Source organism: Nilaparvata lugens, chromosome X (genome assembly GCF_014356525.2).
Source record: "Nilaparvata lugens isolate BPH chromosome X, ASM1435652v1, whole genome shotgun sequence".
NCBI lineage: Eukaryota > Metazoa > Arthropoda > Insecta > Hemiptera > Delphacidae > Nilaparvata > Nilaparvata lugens.
In genome coordinates, this window is record NC_052518.1 from 33,855,816 (window position 1) to 33,880,815 (window position 25,000).

General features: G+C 36.6%; 1 protein-coding gene across 5 annotated transcripts in view; it reads right to left on the minus strand.

Moving 5' to 3' along the window:
* LOC111055929 (talin-1) overlaps positions 1-25,000 on the minus strand; it is a 257,646-nt gene that overhangs the window by 62,210 nt on the left and 170,436 nt on the right. For 4 of the 5 annotated variants that reach the window (XM_039443188.1, XM_039443187.1, XM_039443190.1 and 1 more), the window contains exons 14-20: positions 24,491-24,599; positions 23,670-23,875; positions 22,268-22,549; positions 16,289-16,482; positions 12,796-12,961; positions 8,501-11,326; positions 7,769-8,041 (exon numbers count right to left, since the gene is read on the minus strand). In XM_039443188.1, coding sequence (XP_039299122.1) covers positions 7,769-8,041; positions 8,501-11,326; positions 12,796-12,961; positions 16,289-16,482; positions 22,268-22,549; positions 23,670-23,875; positions 24,491-24,599 — 4,056 coding nt within the window. Of the gene's footprint in view, positions 1-7,768; positions 8,042-8,500; positions 11,327-12,795; positions 12,962-16,288; positions 16,483-22,267; positions 22,550-23,669; positions 23,876-24,490; positions 24,600-25,000 lie in introns of those variants that run through there. The other variant, XR_005573348.1, reaches the window with a different exon arrangement.

The window sequence follows — 25,000 nt, forward strand, 5'->3', positions numbered from 1 at the left end:
GATACGTTTTTGAATTTCTTTTTGCTCCTCATTACAATTGGTCACACAACTTCCTAAGTACGTGAAATTGTCAACTACTTGGTAATTCTTCCCACCACACTCCAGAAATGGCCCAAGCCGATTCCTGTTATGTCTTGATTGGTTGAATACTTTAGTTTTGTTGACATTGATCTCCAGACCAACTTCTGATGCGCTTTGCTCCAACTCCAATGCTATGTTTTTCACGGCTGCAAGAGACCTTCCAAGAATGCCTATATCATCCGCATATCCAAGTATTTGTGTTGACTTGATCATCAATGTGCCACTCCTATCCATTGAAGTCCTCCTAATAGCGTGCTCTAGGGCCAAATTGAAGAGAATTGGTGCCAATCCACCTCCCTGCTTCAAGCCACGCGCCACCCCGAAACAGTCTGTGAGCTCTCCTGCCACTCTAACTTGACATACAGTATTTTCCATAGTGGCTCTGACTAGTCTCACCAGTTTTGATGGTATATTGAAGTCCAGCATAATTGAGTACAGCTTCTCTCTAACAATGCTGTCAAAGGCCTGTCTAAAATCAACAAACATTGCGTACAGATCTATGTTGTTTTCCCAGAATTTTTCCGTTATCTGCCTGAGAGTGAATAACTGATCTGTGGTTGATCTGCCCGGTCGGAATCCTGCCTGGTACTCTCCAATTATATTTTCCACATTGTAATGAAAAACCTCTGCATTCTAGGCTTTATTGATCAGTAATGAATTCATAACAGATTCAAAATTAGAATAAATAGTTCAACATCTGATAACAGAAACATAAGAAGAAAACACTAGTCATATGATGATTCAATATCATCACATTCTTCCCGTCTTTAGGAATTCAATGAATAGTCTTTCAAATAAGAAGGCATTTTGCGCTCTCTATAAGATCTTCGCAGGGTGCCATCAGGAGGCTCTTCTTCATCACTGAGGGGGAATCCTGTATTTGTTTCATCTTGATTTTCATGATAATTTTCTTGATTGTTCTCAGGCTCTGCGTGATCACTAAGGCTTGATCCTGCATTTGTATCATCTTGATTTTTATCGTTATCTTCTTGAATGCTCTCTTCTCCTCGAGGGGCAAGGTTTTTCAATGATACAGTTGTCTCTCTTCCATCACTAAGCCGTACCTTGGCATATTGTGGGTTGATTTGAAGAATATCCACCTCCTCGACCAATGGATCGAATTTACTTCTTCGTATAGGTACTTTCATTAGGACTTTGTTTGAAGGGGCAAGCCAGGTTGGAAGTGCTATACCATTAGATGATTGTCTATAGTGTCGGAACATTCTATCATGTGGCGTCTCATTAGTAGCCGTGCACAATAGGGATCGAATAGAATGTAGAGAATCTGGGAGCACAGATTCCCTATCAGATACATCCAAATTTCTATGCTTCAATGTAAGAGACACTGTGCGCCAAATTGTACCATTTTCTCGTTCGATTTGGCCATTTCCTGGTGCGTTATAAGGTGATGACATGGAAGTGGCTACTCCTCGATTATGAAGGAATTCCTGCAGCTCTCTGGATTTGAAAGAGGTTCCATTGTCAGTATGTACATAAGAAGGTAAACCAAATGTGGTAAACAAGTTCACAAGGCACTGAATTACCTTAGAAATCTCAGTTTTGAGTTGATTGAAGTCAGCTATAGCTTCAGAAGTCAAAGGAAAGGTCTTTGCTGTAAGAAGCCGTTTAGCTTTATCTGAATAATTGGATATCCATTTGGAATAGTGTGCAAACATTCCAATTGTTCGCTCAAGAGCCTTTCTATTATCTGGGGGTGGAAGATTGAGCAATGGTTTCAGACGTTCAGGGTCAGGAGAAATTGTCCCATTTTCAATTTTATAGCCAAGCAAGCTTATTGAAGTAAGTGAATATTTGCTTTTTTCTGTATTAATTTATTGTAAAATTATATTTTTGTACTGCATCTAAGAATTTTTTGAGATTCAAATCATGTTCCTTCTGATTCTTACCACATATTGTCACATCATCCAGGTATGCATACGTTTTTTCAAGTTTTTCATTATTAATAACATTATCAATGACTCGCTGAAAAGTGGGTACACCATCTGTCCGACCAAAAGCAAGCCTTCGAAATTGATACAAACGGCCACATGCCTCAAATGCAGTGAAAGGTCGATCTTTTTCTCGTAGGGGTACCTGGTGGTAAGCGCTTTTCAAGTCAATAGTGGTGAATACAGAGTTTTTTGAGACATTGGAAACAATATCTTCAAGACTAGGGAGGGGATATGCGTCAAGATGTGTGTATCGGTTAATAGTTTGAGAATAGTCTATTACCATTCGCTTTTTGTGATTTTCTTTCTTCACTACAAATGCTTGAGCTCTCCAGGGAGACCTGCTTTCTTCAATAATTCCATCAGCTAGCAGTTTCTCAATTTCTTCCTCCATGAAACTAGTGTCTTCAAGAGAATGCTTTCGGGATTTAGTAATTATAGGTTTAATGTCTTTAGTTAAAAACTCAAAAAGTGGTGGAGGTTCTATCTTTGCTGGAGCCAGATAATTGATAGTCAATGGGGGTTTAGTTCCTCCAAATGAAACTCTAAGTTCAGAGTGTTGATTAAGTAAGTCATGTCCTACAATAACATTAGCACACAAATCAGGCAATACACTGAATTTTGTTTTGGGGTAATGTTGACCTGAAAATTCTAAATGAGCTACACAATAAAAGGAAATTTTCTTTCTTAGTGATGTTGAAGCCATGGACACTGCACCAGTTGTAGGGTACATTTCAAGTCCACATTTTTTAGCAAAACAGTGTGAAATAAATGTCTCAGAGCTTCCTGTATCTACAGCTGACAAATTTGTTTCTTTACATGAATTTTCTGAAGAATTATTTGAAGTGGCATTAAGAGTTATTTCAGAAGAGTAAGAAGCTGATTGATTTCTGGCAGATTCCAAGGCACGTGCTTTTTCAATAGCTTCATCAAGAGTTAGCTTGTCAAACTCCAAAAGTCTCAGTCTTATCTGATGAGAACTGAGGCCCCGGATAAATGAATCACGAATGTATATTTTCCTATGAGTTTCAGAATCAACATCTGCAAACCCACAATTCTTACTCAGTTGTTGTAAAGCTTGGTTATATTGGTCAATTGTCTCATCTGAAGACTGTTTTCTAGTTGCCAATTTATGTCTAGCGAATATTTCATTTATTGGTTTTACATATGCAGATTTTAGTGCGTCAATAGCCGAAGTATATGAATTTTTGTCGGCAATTGTTTGATAAACAGAATGAGATAGAAAGTTGGTAAGCAACCGCAACTTACTTTCATCATCGATGTCTTCTTCGTCAAAAGATGCGATGAAATTCTCAAAAGTCTTTAGCCAGAAGTTCCATTCTTGTAGAGCTGTTGGAGAATTCGGATCACCATCAAACTTGTCTGGTTTCAAAAATTTGTCCATCGTAACGCGAATTTTCAGTTTTCGTTTCCAGAAAAGATTTGAAGATTATACATTTTGTTGTTGAATAGAAATTGATTGACTCGTATTTGATAAGATGAATAGATTACTGATCAATAAATTGTAATGAAAAACCTCTGCATTCTAGGCTTTATTGATCAGTAATGAATTCATAACAGATTCAAAATTAGAATAAATAGTTCAACATCTGATAACAGAAACATAAGAAGAAAACACTAGTCATATGATGATTCAATATCATCACACACATGAACTCCAAGCTTCATCTTCAGCACTGTGGTGAATATTTTATAGAGCGTGTTTAGGAGATAAATACCTCTATAGTTTTGGCAGTTGAGTTTGTCTCCTTTTTTATGGATAGGACATATTATGCTCTTTTTCCACTCCTCTGGGAGTTGTTCTTCATACCATATTTGCGCAATGAGTCTGTGCAGCCGTCTCCCCATTTGTATTCCTCCATATTTCCAAAGCTCACCTGGTATTCCATCTGTTCCTGGCGCTTTATTATTTCTTAATATTTTAGTGGCTTCCAAGATTTCTTCTAGGGTTGGAGCTTCAGTACCAGCCATATTTTCCTGGCGTTCATTCAGTCTAGCATCTTTGTTCTGTACCATTCGTGGGTCAGCCTGGTTCAACAGTTCACTGAAATGTGTCTTCCATATCTCCTTTATCCCCTCTTCATCTCCAATCACCTCTCCATCCTTGTTTTTGCATAACACTGTATGAGGTTTATATCCCTTCTTAAAAACGTTGATCTCTTTGTATGCTTGGTGTGTCTCATTCTCCAGGAAGTTCTTCTCAATTCTCTCCACCATTCTATTATGATACGCTCTCTTTTTTGTTCTGATTATTCTATTCGATTCCTTTCTGGATATTTCATACAATTCTTTCTTTGCTCTAGTGGGTCTTTGGATATAATTACTCCTGTTTTCATTTTTCACTTCAATTGCTTTTCTACAGTCTTCATCAAACCATTCTTCTCTTCTTCCTCTCCTGACCCGTCCAAGTACTGTTTCTGCTGATGCAGTTAAAACTTCTGTCACGTTCCGCAATTGTTCTTCTATTGTCATGTCACCTCCAGATCCTTCTATCTCCTCAATTTTTCCACTCAATGTATCTTCATACTGGTTCCTTATCTGAGCCACATGCAATTTATTGACATCGAACTTCGGCCGTTCCTGATATCTGTTGCTTTTAGCTGCAATGCGACATCTGAATTTCACACCCACCAGATAATGGTCAGAGTCACAATTCGCTCCTCTGTAGCTACGCACATTCATGACGCTGGACATTCCTCTCCTATCAACAATGACGTGATCAATCTGGTTGAAGGTTCTGCCATCTGGAGACACCCATGTTTGTTTGTGGATGTTTTTTCTAGGGTGTTGTGTTGACGCAACCACCATGCTTCTGGATGTTGCAAATTCTACAACTCTCCTTCCATTGTCATTGCTGACTGTATGAAGACTGTTTGATCCAACAATATCTTTCCAGTGATCTTCCCTACCCACTTTTGCATTCATATCTCCAATGACTATCTTTATGTCATTTGATGGGAGACTATCATATATACTCTCTAGTTTGGAATAGAACTGTTCCTTTATTTCATCATCTTTATCTTCTGTTTCTGCATGTATGTTGATGATTGACAAATTAAAAAACTTTGCCTTAATTCGTAATGCTCGTCTATTGCTTTAAAATCCAGAATGTTATGCTTGAACACTTTCTTGACTATGAATCCCACTCCAAACTCATGTCTCCCATCTTTATTTCAACTATAAAGAATCGTACCCTCTTTAGTGTCAAATATTCCGTTTCCAGTCCATCTTAATTCTTGCACAGCCAAAAGTGATATTTTATATCCCTCCATTATTTGAAACACTTCCTTCAAGGCACCGCCTCTGTACAATGTTCTGACATTCCAAGTTCCAAGTCCAATATTCAAGTCGTTGCGTTTCCTAATTTCTTTCCTTTCATTCCAATCCGTCCGAGGCTCATTTGGTTGTTTCTCAACAATTGAGTTTTTGCAGGGATGAGGGGTCAGCCCATCGCCCAACCCCCAACCTGGAGGACCAGGTAGTTTTTCCGGGTTTCCTTCCCTAGCCTTTGATAAACCAATACCCAACTACAAGGCAGCAGTCAATTTCCTTTCGGGGTTTTCTTCCCTTAGCCTTTGGATATCCACTGATCTCCGTCTGCAAGGCAGCAGTTTTGTTGCTGGTTTTGGTCCGCCCCGGATGTTTCAATTCCCCGGTACCCCCTATATCTAGGAGGCATCCCCCTATCCGCCACCTAGGGAGGCGCCCACTAGGAGACCAGCAACTCCCATGGGATTGGACGTCATACTCAATACTCAATTACAACAGTTGTCATTACAGAACCATCATGTCGTAATCAATATAAGTCATATTCAATTTCAAGTATATGGAATAGAAAATTTACCGATATGGATTGTATAGGATTTCTTAGTGTCTGTGGCGAATCATCTGATATTTGCCACCTGTGATTAACAACCTGTTTTCAACTTGCATTAGTTTGTTCATTAATTGTATCAGTTTATTCAGTTAAATTTTGTCATCTACATTGAAACATCTAAATTCTACGTTAAAACATTTAACCATTCATCCAGTTTTATTTAACCATAGGAAATAAACCAAATTTCCTATATTGGTGACCCCGACGTGATGGACAGCAAGCATTTTTACAGATATTTCTCGTGAGTAAAGTTACCTAGATACGTTACTTAAGCTATCCACTACGATGGATGAAGAAAAAATTTCTGCTCGACTTGAACAGTTTACAATTCACAATTACAGAATCAATTGGATAAATTTTGCCGAGAATTTAAAATTAGAAAAAATATATTTTTAAAACTTTGATTAGTCTAACCCATAAAAAGTTTCCAAATTCATGAAATTTTGCATTGGACACTTTCAAGTTTGTTTTTAAAATTTTTTTGATGATGGATAGCAAGTTTTAATTTCTACAAAAATGAAAATTACATTTCTGAAGCATGAACCAAGTAGTGAACATAATAAAAAGAAAACACTTTTTGAATACCGCCAAACATCTGGACTGGGAGACAGAAATATTTCTTAATGAAGCATAGATAAATGACAGTACTATGTAATTCAGGAATTGGAAAGAAGAGTAATCATTCAAGAATTGAAAACTTGGTTTATTTACTGATGCTTCTAACCACTCAGTTGGAGAATGCTTACAACTGGTTGAAGGCATATGGCAACCTCTTGCTTTCTTTTCAAAAAATTATCTTTGAAAGAAAGTTGCTGGCCAGTATACTATGGCAACCTCTTGCTTTCTTTTCAAAAAAAACTTATTTGAAAGAAAGTTGCTGGTCAGTATACTATCGCTAGCTACTTGCTGTTTATGTAGCGGAATAGCATTTTCGCCACCTCTTAGAAGGACATCCCTTCACTATCTGCAAAGACCATAAGCCTCTAGTCTAGTCTCCAATCAACTCCACAATCTCAACCAATCAACAATCAACCAATCCACTTCCACCAATTCAACTCAACCAATTATCATTCATCTCTGAGGATTAATGGTAAACCCGCTAAGGTTTCCATTGACCGGGTGGAGCCAGCATACATCCTTCAAGAAGACTCACCTCAGCCTTCCCACCTTGTTCCAGAAAAAAGTGAGCTTCAAAATTTCGGATGGCCGAATCGTCTGCCCGGAGGCGGGGTAATGTGGCGAATCATCTGATATTTGCCACCTGTGATTAACAACCTGTTTTCAACTTGCATTAGTTTGTTTATTAATTGTATCAGTTTATATTTTCTCAGTTCAATTTTGTCATCTACATTGAAACATCTAAATTCTACGTTAAAACATTTAACCATTCATCCAGTTTTATTTAACCTATTTTATCATAGGAAATCCACAAGCAAAATTTCCTATATCTTTGTGATCTGCTCATTTTGTTTATTTCGATATTTTATACATCAAATTATAAACTACATGTGCTTCAGTTGAATAAACTAATATTGTTAATTACAAATTCTATTCTAAATAGTGTAAATTACAACAAAATCGATATCCTAATTGATTGAACCACGTTTCTACTGTGTATGAATATCATTTTCAAATTGTAGAGTGTTTTTATCTGGATAAAATTCAAATTCTAATTCGATTTCATTTTCAATCAAATTCAATTTTTCATTCAAAGAGACTACAGAAAATATAAATATATCAAATAAGATAAGCATTTGTTTATCTTGAGATCAGAGTATTTCAATTACATGTGTGAAATTAATGTGAATCGAGCTTGAAAATATAAATAATGAATATCTACCAAATCTTGTCCAAGACGCGCGATTTCTTTAGCAGAAGCCACCATCCTCGTCTGATAATCGACATAACTGTCAGTGGAGTCCAGGATGAACGAGACTCTCTGTTGAGGTGCTTTTGGATCGGGAACCTTGGCCATGGCTCTCGTGATGGTGTCCAGTAAGCCGGTCACCACGCCGGCTTGGGTTGCTAGATGCTCCAACGTGCTTGACAGATCCGACAGAGCATCTCTGGTTGCTGCTACGTATTCATCGATTTCCGGATGGATATTGATGGCCTACAGGACCAATCAATTTTCACTTTAATGCCATGTATTTTTGTTGTTTTAAACACCGACATGCCGTCAATTATTTAATTTATATATTTATTAATTATATATTCATAAAATTTGCTGCATGTTGGTGTTTAAAATAACAAAAGTAGTGTAATAATACATATTAATAATAGTATAATACAGTTAAAAAATTCAGTTGGCAATTAATTACTTTAAAAACAACTTTGAATATTCAGAATAACTTGACAAATGAATCACGATATTTTCAATGTGATTACGTTATAATTCATGATTATGTTTATCAAATAGAGTAAATTTAGAGAATGTAGTGTTACGTTGTATTTTTTTCATAAATTATAATCATGTATTACAGAGTGAGAATGTCGAATTTAGAGTATGTGGTGTTACGTTGTTTTTTCATATATTATAATAATGTATTGCCGAGTTGTAATGATTACTTACTTTTGGATTTCCACCGCACTCCTTTGTGACGTACATGAGTTGAAGAGCGCACTCAACAACAGTTTTGCTCTGATCGAGCAGAATGGACTGCTGTTTGGAGTGAACCATGTTGGAGGCGGCTCCAATCGCCCCAGAAACCAGAGGATCAAAGTAGACGATCAGCTGTTTGACAGTGTGACCGATGATCTCAGCTTCCATCTTTGCAGCAACTCTCAGCGGATCCAGGCGATCGGACATCTCAGCGGCAGAACTTTCGGTTTGTTCAGCAAAACCTTGCAGAGAATTGTCACGACGAGGAGGTAAATTTTGAGAGAGAGCAAGTAGCGCCGCTTGATCCAAGTCGCGGATGCACTCTTTCAGTCTGTCTATTGCTTCGTCGCTTTCCTTCTGTCCAGGTGCTTTGTCTCTGATTGAAGCTACAAGCTTCTTGATGGAATCAGAAACACTCTTACTGTGATTGGCAAGCATCTTCCATGTGGGAGGATCCTTTGGAGCAACAGCCAGACTTTTGGCAGCCCTTATCACGGCACACGAAGCATCGATAATCTCACAACCAGCTGATGTAATTGGCTCTTGTGCGGCTCTTGCCGAGTGACTGATGCGAGCCATTTGACTTGTGAACTCTGACGAATTGGCGAATGTGACTAATGAGTCGACTGCTTCCAACAGGGGACGAGTGGCAGCTGAGCAAGCCTCACGGTTCTTCTCCGAATAATCAAGATCCAACGCTTTGATCTCCTTCACAAGATTGGCAGTTGAGTTGGCCACATCTTTCGCTGACTGAACAAAGTGTCTCTTAGCAACTGGATTGGTTGTCTTGGATGACGCTATTCTACAGGCATTACAAAGAGAACTTGTGTGCTTTGCAATGATGGTAGCAGCTTGGAGTACTTGATTCTGCTTGCTGGCTGAGTTTGACAGAGTGCTGCATGCTCCTTGCACCGCTTGATAAGCTCTAGCAAACTGCGCCTGATCTACAAGTCCCTGTTTGGCTGGAATACTACTGGGGTCGGAAGCTGCCAGTAGATAAGCAGCCTGGGCTGCCGGTTCAATCAGCCCGCAAATAGAACTGCTAACACTGCGTACAGATTCACCAAACTGTTCGTGTTCACATTTCTTAGCATGTGTTGCAATTCCAGTCATACCATCTCCCAAACATTTCGACTTCTCCATGACCGTGTCAAGGCATTCAAAGTAGGAAGCATCGTTGATTGGTTCAGATGGACAATCCAACAAAGGCTTCATGGACTGTATGTTGCGGATTGCATTGTCACATTCCTTCTGTCCAGGAGCAGCCGATGTGCAGACATCGACCAGATAGTTGATGCTATCAGTGACGGCTCTAGCGGCTGATGCCAGTTGATTTTTAGCATTGGGAGCAGCAGGATCAGCGGCTACTGTTTTGGCGGTGATAAGAAGTTTCGAAGAAACAACAGACACATTCTTCAATGAAACAACCATTTGTCCTTGCACTTCAGTGTCGTTTGTTTGGCCAGCCATCTCCATACCGACATTGATAACATCACCTACAGCAGTACCGAACTTCTTCGATGCATTTGCAAGTTTATTAGGTGATCCAACTGATGTAATAACACTTGTCGAGGCTTCATTTAGGCCAGCTGCAGCTGAGTTCAACTCAGCCTGTAGTCTATTGTATGGTTTGTCTGTATGAGGGAAGCAACCGGAGTCAAGCACAGCTTGAGCACTACTGATGGTTGAAATAGCATCATCCACATCACGTTGGCCAGGCAGACAGCTGACACTGTCATCGAGAGATTGAGTGACTCGTTTAGCCCACAAGTTCAAGTTTTCTGCATTGCTCGGTTCTTGCAAAGTTCTCCTTGCTTCCTCAATAAGTGCCAAAGACCGATTCATAAGTTCCTCGGTGCAGAATATCATTCGCTGACGAGTCTCTCTGACCTCCGTGTTGGCGACAACAGCACGCACAGCACCAGTGAAATGTTTGAGTGAATCAGCCATGTCGCGAGTGGCCATAGCCGTGTAATTTTCATTGCCTTGTGTAGCGGCGCTAACAACTTGAGCCATTGAGCTCTTTACATTTTTACTGACACTTCCAAGCTGTTGGGAAGCAGTCACGGCTGTCTCACCAGGTAGAGGTCGAAGGTGGCCTTTCTCAGCTGCATGCTGAATATGAACTAGCTCATCACGCAAGCTACAAACCAGATTATGGGCGGCTTCAAGCTCCAGTTCGGGACCGCATGCTTCCCTGGCTCTTCCAACAGAAGCTCGTAGCTCACTGAGAGCTGCACCCAGCGCTTGACTGCTGCCACTCAGATGCAGAGCTGATGATTGATCAGTGATGGTCGGAAGGACAGCCCTGGCACAGGCAACAACCCGTTGGCCTGGTTGCAGAAACTGATGACTGGCATTGATGAGATTCAGTTGTGTGGTGGGATTGTCTGGCTCAGAATTCGTTCCTTTGACGCCTTGAATGAGGGGAGGGATACGATCGGCTAGTGTTCTACAGTCAGACATGAGTTCTTCTTGCGACGACTTGTTGGCATTGTGGTGAGCTACACCATGGGCTGATGCGATGCACTGGGTAGCAGTGGAAGCAGCCAACTTGGCGGATTTCTCTAGTTTCTGGATGAGTTTCTTGCGGAGAGCAGGAGTGGCGGCTAGAGTAGTTGCCGCTCGCAGATCCTCAACTGTCTGTCGCAAATGTTGCTGTTTGTTGGTGTCATGAGGATTTTCAGCACATTGACGAGCAGCTTCCACCATACGGGCAGTGGCTTCTGCCAATACTTTGGCTGCAGCCAACAGGCGTCTCTGCAGTTCCGAATCAGCTTGTTTTTCAGCTTCTCCCTGTTTAAATAAATATTACCTATTATAATTATTAAGTTGTGTAATAGTTGGGTCTGAAATTTGAACTACAGACCCAACACGGAATGTAAGTGAGTTAGCTTAAAATATAACATTGAGTTAAAATAGGAATGAATATATATAAAATCATACCACATCGAATCAAATCAAATTTATTCACACGAAATTCATGCAAAATATTCACAAAAGTATAAAACGTTACAAGTGAACAAGATACTACTCACAAAAAGTATAGTATGTTACTGGACTTTGTCCGCGAATAGGAGTCAGATCCAAAGTGTTTAGATTATTTGATAAAAATGAACATAATCCATTAGTGACATAATCGAGACAAAAATTCCACATGCCCAAGAGGAAAGAAATACACAAATATTAAGTTATTGAGATACAACATTGAAAATCATTTTAAAACTTTCAAAAAGTGAGTCCTTTTCAACGTTTTATCTAAAAAACTTATTCTAGTGTACACTAATGAAAGAGAATGAAATGATTGCCTACAGATAAGCTACCAATTCAGAACCATTGGATATGAATGGAGATAATAGAAGTTTCATTATATATGTTTGATTCAAGTATATTGTGATTTGGAAAGAATAAATTTGAGTTGATTATTGTCAGAATGGGTTAAAGAAACGATACGGGGCCGAAAACAATGGATGGACAGGTGATGTTCTAGTGACCATTCAGTGGTCGTCTATTGTTATCGAATTTCGACATTTTCGTGGTCTATTGTCAAGGTTTCCACTTCGATGAATATTTTGGTGGACCAGTCTGGTAACTTGAAGGCAATTTCAGCTGTAAACCAGTGGTAGCATACAGTGATTGGATAAACACACACATTACTATCGATGATATGTATATATTTAGTCAAACGTACGTGGTGTGTGAAGCCCACATCGATTTTTGGACGTACATATGTTTCCCGTCCTTATAAATTCTACGAGATTGAGTGGAATTTGACAAACACATGATACACATAATATGTTTGCCAAGTTGTGTTCAATCTAATAGAATTTAAAAGGAAGCCAAGAATCTTACGTTCAATAAGTAGCGAATTGTATGTAACTCAAGTTGGTCTGTATACAGTTTGTGAGCAAGTGAGTTACATCATTGGGAATAATACAATTACAAGTACTGGGTCACTGACTTCAATAATTGTAGAAAATACAAGTACAGATGTAAGGTGCAAAGTAATAGATAAGTTGGTGCTACCAGCCACCAGCTAGAATTGCCTTCAAGAAACCACACGGGACCACTAATAGGGATAATGAAGCAAAATCAAAGGACAATAAAGTATGCTAGTCGAGAGTTGGAGGATGAAGCTTTTTGGAACAATAGCCCAGTGTACAGGTAGCGCAGTCCCGTCTCGTTTCTTTTACCCGTCAGGGGTTTTGATAGCATTCATATTGTGTATATGAGCTATATTATCATTTATTGAGAATAATGTTTACCTTGATTGCTTGAATAAGCTGAGTGGTGGCTTGTCCCAAAACCCTTGCTTGCCTGACCATTTCACCGGCATCACCTGTAGAAGCGAACAGACGGTCCGTAGCAATGTAGATCTGTTCCACCGAGCTTTCCTGCACGCTTTCATTTGCTGTTTCTCTGCTAATTGACCTGAAAGTTAAAAAAATGAATCAAAAACTGATTAATTAAAGAAATTAAACCAAAATATATTGTATGAGATTCAGAAGAAAAACTATACATAAAAAACTGAGAAAATGATTGAAATCTATTGGAAACTGACTGAAATCCTAGCTATAATCAAACAAATTCTAAATCATACTGTTAAATAATATTAGTAACAATAGCGAAATTATTACTGAATACTGCATGTAATAGATAAAATAGGTCTTAGTAACTTAGTTATTCTAAGAGTCAGTATTTACCTAAGATTTTAAAATGGAACAATATTGATCTATTAGTTGCATTCCAGGAAACTCACTGTGACAGTGAGGAGCAATTGAGAAAGAGAGGCAAGATACCTGGATATGACTTACTGGGCGCCTCATATCATCAAGCACATGGTGTAGTGACTTATGTGAGACATGCTATAGAAAATGCTTCTCTTATCTCCAACTCTTGTTTTAAATGTTGTTCCTCTCCTCTCTAATCTTGTTGAAATAGATGAATCCACCCTCAAACACATAATCTCTAAGTTTTCGCAAAAATCTTCATAAGGTATGGATGGAATTAGTATGAAGGTGGTAAAATTCTGTGTAGAAGAAATAGTCTCGCCTTTGTTACACTTGATAAATTCTTCAATAAAACAAGGAATTTGTCCTGATGGCTGAAAAACAGCAAGACTCAAACCTCTTTTTAAAAGTGGGGAGAAAACTGATTTGAATAACTATCGGCCAATCTCTCTTCTTCCGGTTATCTCTAAGATATTGGGAAAAGCCATTTGTAATCAGCTTATGGATTACCTGGAGGATAACGACATTCTTTTTAATAAGCAATATGGTTTCCGCAGATCCAAGTCTATCAAATTGTTACTAATAGATTTCCTCAACAACTGTATTGATGCGATTGAGTCTGGAGAGGCGGTAATCACTTGTTTTACCGACCTCTCCAAGGCTTTTGACTGTGTAAATGTAGATCTGTTAATGAATAAACTCAGACTTCATGGTTTTGGGGGCTCTGCATTGAAATGGATGGAATCGTATATGACAAACAGGTATCAAGTCACAGAGATTCAACATAAAACTAAAACTAAAATAAAATTCACACGATCAAAGCCTAAATTAATTGTTTCTGGGGTCCCTCAGGGTTCTATTCTGGGCCCCTTGTTGTTCATCTATGTGAATGATGTTGCAGGGTCGGTTCCCATTGAGAATCTGTATGTTTTTGCAGATGATACGACTCTGGTGAAAAAGAGCCAAGACTTGAGAAAATTATAAATTGAATCCTATGTTAAGATGAATAGTCTGTGCCAATATTTTGCAAATAATAAATTGATGTTGAATGCCTCGAAAACAAATTATATGTGTCTACAAACCCATCAGAGTAGGAGGTTGAGACACAATGAAACATCTAAATTATTCATTGGAGAGTTGGAATTGGTGATCAAGAGCTCAACGGACTTCTTAGGAGTTAAACTGGAGGAAGGGCTGGGTTGGGGGGAACAATTGGATGAGATTAAAAGTGAAATGGCGAGTGGAATTTTTGTCTTAAGGAATTCAAGTGAATTAAATAATAAGCCTCTATTGAAGTCGGTCTATCATTGCTTGGTGGAGTCACATATTACATATTCAGTGGCCCTATGGGGTGCTAGAGAGAGTAACCTTCAGCAAATTTTCATTTGTCAAAAGAAAACATTGCGCACTATGTTGAGGTTGCATCCACAAACACATTATAGGGACTATATTTTATTGAAATGGAGATTCTCAGTGTTCCCTGTCTCTATATTTTGGAAATGTGTGTATATATTAGAATGTATTAAATATTATTAAAATATTGAATAATTCAAAAAGGGTACTGAGATTTTTATTTTTCTTTCTATTTTTATATTAGAATGTGTTCACTACAGACCATTAACAAGACGCATGAATATAATACACGACATAAGAGTACCTTCTCGGAATATCATAGATTGACTTTGTATGAAGAAAAACCCAGTTATATTGGTAGAAAGGTTAACCAAGTACTACCAATTCGGTTGCGGGAAATATTAACGAAGTTTAAAATTATTTCTAAAGGAGGAGCCTGCCTAAAAAACAGTCGTTAGGTCATGTCAGAGGCCCTGAAATTAATCAGTTGCGACCTGAAAACTCTGACACCAGACCTGAGCCAGCCAGGACACTCGATATTATTATTACTACTGTAATAGAGTCAAAGACAAATAGTAATTATATACTAGATATCAATTTCATGAAAAATTAATGGTGTCTCGCTTTTTGCTAGCACTTTGACTTGTCTGACGCCGTTGAGGCCAACCAGACGTAATATATATCTATCTACTCCTCAGATAATGAAATCCATAAATGGTTGTTTAAATGGGAAGCATTACTGTATCAGATTTCTGGTCAATTTCCACTCAGAGAACAGTGACGCTCCTTTGGATATTCTCATTCCTACTGTTTCATCATTTCTCATTCCTAAAGTAGCCTATTTGGTAGTAATCAAAGACCAAAGGAGATACACAATTTTTTTTTCTTCTTCAATTTATGTCCGACCAACGTGACTCATCCAGATAAATACTTGAGGTCTACTTTTCACAGAGCTACTAGAATAATATTATTCGAAATTAGCTGTTGGCGTGAATGAAATCAGCTCCTTAAGTTTGTTAACAATAAATCCGTGTCAACAATAAATTCCTTAAAAACTTTTTTGTATGTTCTGATTCCTTGTTTGTAATGTTATGTTCTGACTTCTGAGTGTGCAATCAGAATTTTAATTTTATCGGATACATGCTAACGTGTCAAATACTACCAAACATTGCTTGATTTCCTAGTGTTCTTTGACGAAAATGGAACTAAACTAATTTGATAGACATACGTTGAACGGGACACTCATTTCTTAAGCATGTTCAAAAATGTTATCATAGTCGAATGCAATGACTTTCTAACCTTGAACTCTGGCCTACAAAGTAAACCCTAAATAATTACAAAGGAGTGTAATTTAATTTTGGACGGTTTGGATCTTAGTGTCGTCAACTTTACTAGAACCTCATTCTCGAACTCTTGTTCCTTATTAAACTATAAACCAAATACTAAATCACATGAAATAGATGAGGAATATTGTGATAGTGTTTGGACCAATATGTCAATGATTATATTTTTCAATGCTCTAATTCAATATTGAGAAAAGGTTTTCCAAAAATTGAAAAATACTGAAAATAATTGAGGATTCATTTTTGATCATACAATAAGTATGTTCACATAGCTAGGAGCGTTCATACTTTGAGCGGTCTTATAGAAAATGCATCGCATAAGCATAGCTTACTTGATACGATTGAGAAGATTGTTGAGTGTCTGTGTAACATCGGCGGCAGCCCGAGTCAGTTCTTTGAGCAGATAGTCGTCATTAGAGCTTTCATTGCAGATGGCCACTAAGCCTTCAACAGCTTGCGTCACCTCTCTTATAGCCTGGATCAATTGTTGTTGGCATGCCGCATTGTGAATAGTCGGTGCAACAACCTAACAACAGAATCCAATTATAGGACAATTTGCCAATTTTTCGTGGTTGTAAAGAGCTGAGGTGGATTGTTTGTTTTTTATGCTCAGTTTGTGTTCCTCTATCCTGGCTGCACAAACTCTAGCCTGGAACACAAACTGAGCATAAAAAACAAACAATCCACCTCAGCTCTTTACAACCACGAAAAAAACACATGGCACAAAAACAACTTTAAAAATTCTAAACAAATAGCTAACATTCAAGATTTTCGGGTTGTAATCACACTTATGAGAGGCTTTGGAAATAGAGAAACAAGGTAGCCTTAACAAAAGGGATGTCAGTACAAATATCTCTTCTCTTTGGAAAATCATTCTGAACACAACAAACACATCACAAAAGCCAGACACTTCTCCGGGAATTCCATTCACCCAGCAGCGCCAGGCCGAACACGTGGAAGAAGGAGAGGGGAGGAGGTACTCCCTTCGACCACGAGGAAGAATTTCGAAGTACAGCAGGAGTCAGTGTAGGATTACCTGCGCTCCGAAGATGTCATTTGAGATATTTCATTACATATTGAGATATTTCATAGTGAGCAGTTTCACTTACTTTCTGACGTTTCGTCAATATCTCAAATGACATCTTCGGAGCGCATATATAAATTTCATTCAAGTTCAATTCTACAATATTCCTTTCTCCAATTTTAGTCTAATTCTTTTTCGATTTCTAATTTTAAATCTCCTCTTTTCTATCAATTCATAAGCTACACCTTTCCTTATTCATAACCCACTCAAATCTTAAATATCCCGTTTGTAGGAAGTAGGGTAGTGGGAAGTTAACACATAAATGAAGAGGAAAATCACTAGATCACTTGTAGCACATAACAGAAGACACTTTAAAGTTAGTAATATATATTAAAACAGGAGACACAAGACATAAATAGATTGAAATACTTAGAAATTTACATTCGAAACGGAATTTTTCGGAAACTGAGTTTCCTTCCTGAACCGAGCAGTGAGTGGTACAGTTTGAAATCAAACGGTCGTGACCACAGAGTACGCACGGAGAGTAAATTGTAGCAGCAGAGACCACAGATTACGCGGTGCAGATGGATGGAGAGAAAAAGGGTACAGATTCAGGGGACATTATGGGGTATTTAGGGGGCGGTTACAAACGGGATATTTAAGATTTGAGTGGGTTATGAATAAGGAAAGGTGTAGTTTATGAATTGATAGAAAAGAGGAGATTTAAATTAGAAATAAAAATAAAAAAAGAATTAGACTAAAATTGGAGAAAGGAATTGTAGAATTGAACTTGAATGAAATTTATTTTTCATTTTTATTGAACATTTAATATATATATATATTTTTTTGATAGCTGTGAAATTTATTATGATATGATGAAATTTATTTCAATTTAATTAAACAGTTGGTGTAGAGTTGATAGCTATGGTACTATTGCTGTCTGTTGAGACCAGGACTGGAAGCAGCTCCAAGCACCCAAATAAAAGCCAATTCTTTCATCTTGACATCTATGGAGGGGGCTGTGGGAGGGAGGGTGGTAAGGACTTTGATTTTGAAGCATTGGTCAAAGTTCTTGTTGTGCTCAGAGCCATGGGTAGGGAAGTTTTATTTTTAAAGGAAGCCCGGTGATTGTTGATCCGGAGGTTTAGGGCAGTGGTGGTTTCACCTACATAGAAGACAGGACAGACGTTGCAGGAAAGGAGGTAGATGCAATATCTGGAGATGCAATTACTGGATTGATGGATTTGGTGGGTGTAGTTGGTGATAGGACTGGTAAAGGAGATGGAAGAATCAGTGATAGGACAGGTTTTACAGCGGGGGCGTTTGTAAGGTAGGGTACCAGGTGGAGTTGGGATTTCATCAGAGGTGAGTGATTTGTTTTTACTGAAAATTTTCTTGAGGTTGGGTGGTTGCTTATAAATGAGGGTGGGTGGTTGCTGGAAAAGGTGTTTGGTAGAGGGATTGGAGGAGACGACATGGAACATATCTTTAAGGACAGGTTTGAGGTTTTCAATTCCAGGGAAGTAGGTGGTACAGAGCTTTGGAGTTTGTGGGATTTGGGATTTTTTTTTTGGTTGGATTAGTGTCAGTTTTGGAGGAGATTTGTTTCTGTAACAACCGTTCAGGATAGTTACATTTCAGGAGGGATTGGTGGAGTTTTTTGAGGTACTGGTCAAGGTGGTGGGGATCACTGCACATTTTTTGGCCTCGGATTGAGAGGGAAAGTGGGAGGGATCTTTTGATGTGGTAGGGATGGCAACTCTCAAAGTGTAGGAACTGTTGAGTATGGGTGGATTTGGTGAAAGTATTGGTGGATAAGGCATTGGAGTTGGAAAGTATTACGCTGACATCTAGGAAGTTGATGGAGGATTCAGAGATATTCCAGGTGAAGGAGATAGAGTAGTTGGAGTTGAGTTGATTGAGGAAGTGGGAGAGGGTATCATGTCCATGAGGCTATATGAGGAATATGTCGTCAATGAAACGGAGCCATATCAGGGGGATAGGAATATAAATATAAAGAAAATAATTAAAAATCTCAGTACCCTTTTTTTAAAAAATATTTTATCACGACATGTTTCGGTCAATTATGCCATTTTCAAGTGATATGAATTAAATAAATAAATACTAATGGAAGACTAATATAAATTTAGATAACAAAGTGTATGTCATGAAAGAACAACTGATGGAAGTGGAAACGTCTATAAGAAAGAAAGAAAGAGAGGATCAAAATGTATAAAGAACAAATTTCATAAATGCAATTGAAAAAGGAAATAATATGAGTAGAAATAAAATTTTTGAAAGATCCAAAGAAGATATGGAACTGGTGGAATCCATTTCAAACAAATTGAAGAATGAGGATGCCATTATCACAAAAGCAGACAAAGGAATTACCACAGTTATCATAAAACAAACAGATTATAATGATAAAGTAGAGAAATTCATTAGAGATAACAAATTTGAAAATTTAACAAAAGATCCAACTCTTGAATATAGTAAAAATATAAATAATATCATATCCAAATGTAAATCAATCTCCAGAGCAGAACAATTCAAAATGAAAATGATAAATCCTTTATCTCCAATGTTCAGAGGCCAACCAAAAGTACATAAGGTTGGAATACCAATAAGGCCAGTAGTAAATTACCGTAATGCTCCTGCATATAAAGTTTGCAAATATTTGAATAAAATTCTACCTCAAAAGACAATAATGACAGAAAACCATAGTATAAAAAACACATATCAGTTAGTTCAAAAAATTAAAGATATAAAAATTCCAAATGATGCTATTTTCCTAGCATTTGATGTAACCAACATGTACACTAGTATTCCAACAGATGAAACAATTAGTATTCTGAAACAAAATTTGATAGATAATAATATTAATAATGATGAAATAGAAGATCTAATAGCATTGACAACAGTATGTGTAGATCAAAATTATTTCAAATTCAATGAGAAAAATTACAAACAAAAGGAAGGTTTGGCGATGGGATCTCCTTTATCAGGTTATTTGTCTAACATATACATGAACAATTTAGAAAAATCTAAAATAATGAATGATAATAATCCTCTAAAGAAAAATATTATTTATTGGCACAGATATGTTGATGATATAATATGTCTGTATAATAATGAAGATTTTGAATTATATTTAAATTCTATATCACCTTCTATAAAATTTACAATGGAAGCTCAAGAACATGAAATAAATTTTCTTGATTTAACGATTAGTATGAAAGATAACAAACATGATTTTAGCATTTATAGAAAACCCACACATACAGATTGTATTATTCCTAGAGATTCAAATCATCCTTGGCAACAAAAAATTTCAACTTTCAATGCAATGATATATAGGCTAATAAATATTCCCATGTCAAAATATAATTATAGAAAAGAGAAGAAAATAATAAAATATATGGCAATAACAAATGGATATAATACCAAAACTATTGATAGAATGATTTACAAACAAAAAGGAAAATTAATACAGAATAGAACTCAAAATAATCAAGGAAATGTAGGAAATAAAGAATATATTTGTGTTCCATATAACACAAAATTTAATAAAGCTATAAGAAAAACCTTCACAAAAAATAAATTCATTCTAGGTTATAGGACAAGAAAAAATGCATTCGAACTGATAAAAAAGAAATCAAATTTAAATGTACAGCAAGATAAGTTTAAAAAATCTGGAATCTATGAACTTAAATGTAGTGATTGTGACAAATTCTATATCGGGCAAACGGGTAGAAATTTCCATATCAGGTTTCGAGAACATATCCAAGCACTAAAATCTAAAAATTATACACAAAAGTCGGCATTTGCTGAACACTTGATAGATTCAGGCCATAATTTTACAGATATAAATTCCAATATGAAAATACTTAATTATGGTAATAAAAGTCAAAAACTGAATGTCAAAGAAGAATTTCATATTTATAAAGCAGCAAAATTAAACAGAGATAAAATAATAAACTTGATCCAATTAGACACCAATAACCCCATTTTTGATAGAATCATGCGAATTTAAACCCAAAATTTACAGTCCTAGTTCATAAAAACATATGAATACACTAACATATGATCAAAATAAGAGTTTTCCATTAGTATTTATTTATTTAATTCATATCACTTGAAAATGGCATAATTGACCGAAACATGTCATGATAAAATATTTTTTAAAAAAAAGGGTACTGAGATTTTTAATTATTTTCTTTATATTTATATTACAAGTAGCCCTATACAGGAAAGAGATAAATAACAGGGGGATAGGGTTTGTTTGGAAAGTGAATCCTGTTCAAGGAGGCCCATGAATAGGTTTGCAAAGGATGGTGCCATCATCACCAAAGCTGACAAAAGCTCAACTGTAGTCTTTTCATCACCAAAGCTGACAAAAGCTCAACTGTAGTCTTACTGAACACCACAGATTACATCAATGAAGCCAAGAATAAGTGTTTTCTTTTTATGTCTCATGTCTCCTGTTTTAATTCATATTACAAACTTTAAAGTTTCAGTTGAGAAAAAATAACTGCAGTCTTCTCGGTTGAGAAAGGAGACTCAGTCTCCGAAAATTTCCCCTCATTTCTAATGTAAGTTTTTAAGTGTTTTCAATCTATTTATATTGTGTCTCCTGTTTTAATTTATATATATATATATATATATATATTATATATATATATATATATATATTCTGTCATGAAAATATTATAGATGGAATTAGGATTTTCTTTAAATAATAATTAAAATATTATAATTTGAAAATAGAAGCGGTAGGCTAAATGTGAAAGAGTTTCATTTTACACAGAAACACAATTAAATAGGAATAAAATAACGAAAATGAGTCAATTTGATTTAGACAACCCCACTTTCAGTGAAGTTTTGCAGTTCATGAAACTAAATCATACAGATGATTATCATAAGAACATAGACTGAATCTAGCATAAATTCAATGTTGTTTGTAAATTTTTTTTAGTAGTGGGACAATATTAATAATATCAGGATCACAATTTTATTGTAAATGACAATCTCTCTCCACGATTTCAATATCATCGAATTATAGACAGTGGTTGGTGCATGAATCCGTGTTACAGAACTACTGTTCGAAAAGTACTATAAAAAAATAATTAAGAAATAGATTTGAGAAATCTTTGAGAAAATAACTGTTTTGGAATTAATTGAAAAACTGTAGGGCTAATACAAACAATAGTCTATAGTAAACAGAAAACAAACTGTGTTGTCAGGAAACTGTGTCATAACAAGTGTTTAGAAGAAATGTTATAATCACCTTGGCACATGCGACAAGTTGGGATGTAGATAAAGCACACTGAGTGGCAGCAACTATGACTTTGTTCTGTTGATCAGGAGGCATGGTACTAGCGATTGACTTGGCTTTCAGAACCAGGGCAGCTGTTGTATTAGCTACCGCCTTTGCAAGTCCCAGGAGTGTATCTTGAAGATCCCTTGACTCATAATTTTCTTCGCCGATTTCTGTGAGTACCCTGTGAGATGCTTCACCTACTCGGCTTGCAGCGTTCAGTAGATTTTGTCTCGGTTTCAGCATAATGTCCTAAATTTTTACCAAAGTGTGAGTAAAATCTAGCAATTTGTGATTCTTAGCATAAAAATATTGTTTTCATCAACAATATAATATATTACTACTATGCATAATATTATTGAATATTATTATATGTAATGTAAAAATATAATGATAAATAGATAGGATAGAAGTCATACATAGCCAATTGTTCGATGCCTATGTGATGATGTAACAGTTACTGTATAAATACTCTGTTATCCAAATTGATAGCTAGATAAGTTACAGTCATCGTAATATGACAATTTTCTATGAAAGTTTTTTTATTTTATTGGCGCACTAGATAAAAGTTCAGATTCAACAATCAGAAGAACGGACAATATTGCATGAAATTAATGCTGAAAAATAAGAATAATAAATTATAGCTATTCCTATTTCCTCTGTTGCCTATATTTGCGACTTGCAGAAGTCTTAAAAAGATTTAATAGCATTTATTTGGTTTGCGTTCAATGGTGAGATTCAATTTAAAATGTCAAAATTCCTTGTACATAACATTGATGTTTCACATTCAATAAATTCAGACTGTTCAGATTCATTTCAGTCTTCATGTAAGAAATCATGTTTTTTTTAGAAACTCTACTAACTGTGTAATGTTAATAAATATGTCGGCTAGTATTAGCATGTTTTAATAGGCTTAAACAGACGTAATAGCTATTTATGTATTAAGAGCGTAATGCGCGACTTTATCGCTCGCGCAAAACAGTTATCACGCGACGCGAAGCGATAAAGAAGCATTACGCGCGAATTACATACAAATTTTTTTCTACAACTGCCCAAACCTGTTAAATTACTTATATCGGCGGAGTTACAATTACCGACTTTTTAGGTTAGGATCTGACTTTTTGGCGAGCTGCTTACAATCAGCTGATTAGGAAGCGTAAAGAAACTCTTCTGCGCATGCGCGAATGATTTGGGAGCGTAAATCTACTGCGCATGCGCGGATGGTTAGCGAGCGAAAAAGTAGATTCTCCTCAGAAATAAGCTGTTTTACGAGGAGAATTGAGTGTGTAAATTCTTTCTTTACGCAGTTGCAGAAAAATATTTTTTCATGATTGTTTATAGGCACAATAAAACTTGTTTCTATTCTTATCACCTCTTTAGCTTCGGGTTCAGCAGCCTTTAGCAGATCACTGAAGGCACTGCAGAGCTTTCTGGCAGCGTCCAATAGTTTATCGCCGGAAAGATCATCATCCATCAAAGCGGCAAGCATACGGACTCCCCTCGACATTTCCGGCAGGTTACTTGTTATAGTTGTAATGGCGGCTCCCACAGCTGTATGGTCTACTTTGTCTGCTGGGCCTGCACAAAGCATAAAAGCAAAAATTAATTCCTGAGCTCGCATTGATAAAATTCATCAACAATATTTTATATCCTGTATAATAAATGGAGAACGAATTTCAAATAATATTATACTAGTAGTTCTGTGGAAAGTAGACCTCACGCAGTTATCTTGAACAGGATGAGTTACGTTGGCCGGACATTTATTTAAAGAGCTAATAAAAAATATTGTGTACTCCTTTGGTCTAGGATTACTACCAACAAGTAGGCTACTGTACAAATGAGAGTATCCAAGAGAGCGACACGGTTCTCTGAGTAGAAATTGACCAGCAATCTTTATCCTTCTGAGTAAAAATTAGTTCAAGATTATAGATCTATTTAAATTACAATAGAAATTCAAAGTAATTTATCAGCACTCAGCACTAAAGTGCTGATTTTTTATCTTTATAGCTCCACAATTCCTCAATATTTCTCCAATGGTTAGAGATTAATTCCTTGTCAAACTAAGTTCCTACAATTTCTTATAAGAAAATTAATCGTTAAGGGAATCGTACATTAAAATAGATGCCTATAGATAAGAAGGTGCTGTCAATTGACAAGATAGCAAACTGAGAGTTGTTTAAGTAAATAGTTTACCTGATGTGAGTGTAACAACTTGAGCAGTGGCAGCATTCATAGCGGCTAATTGCGAGCTCACATTTTGTTTGTTGGTGTCCAGTGTCGTCTCTTTCCATTTTAGAGATGCCTGCAACAAAATTAATCTTCACAATACCATTCCAGCTATAGGGAGTTTTATTTCAAACTGTCAGCGTTCCTTATAAATAACGCTCAATGTTTACCATTGTTTACCATTCAAACAATTCTGCTTGAAATTGGTATCAATATAATCAATAGCGTCAAAAATTTACTAATTTACCATTCAAACAATTATGCTTAAAATTAGTATCAATATAATCAATATCGTCAAAAATTTGAAGCTTAACCGATATTATCTCAACAAATTCGTTTGATATTCCTCAAATTGGTTCAGTTTTTGTGGTTACTTGCCTTTAATTGGATCAAGTTTCCCCAAAATATGGCTTTTGTAATATCAAATTAATTACATGGGATGCAGTAGAATGCATATTTTGGATAACAATATATATG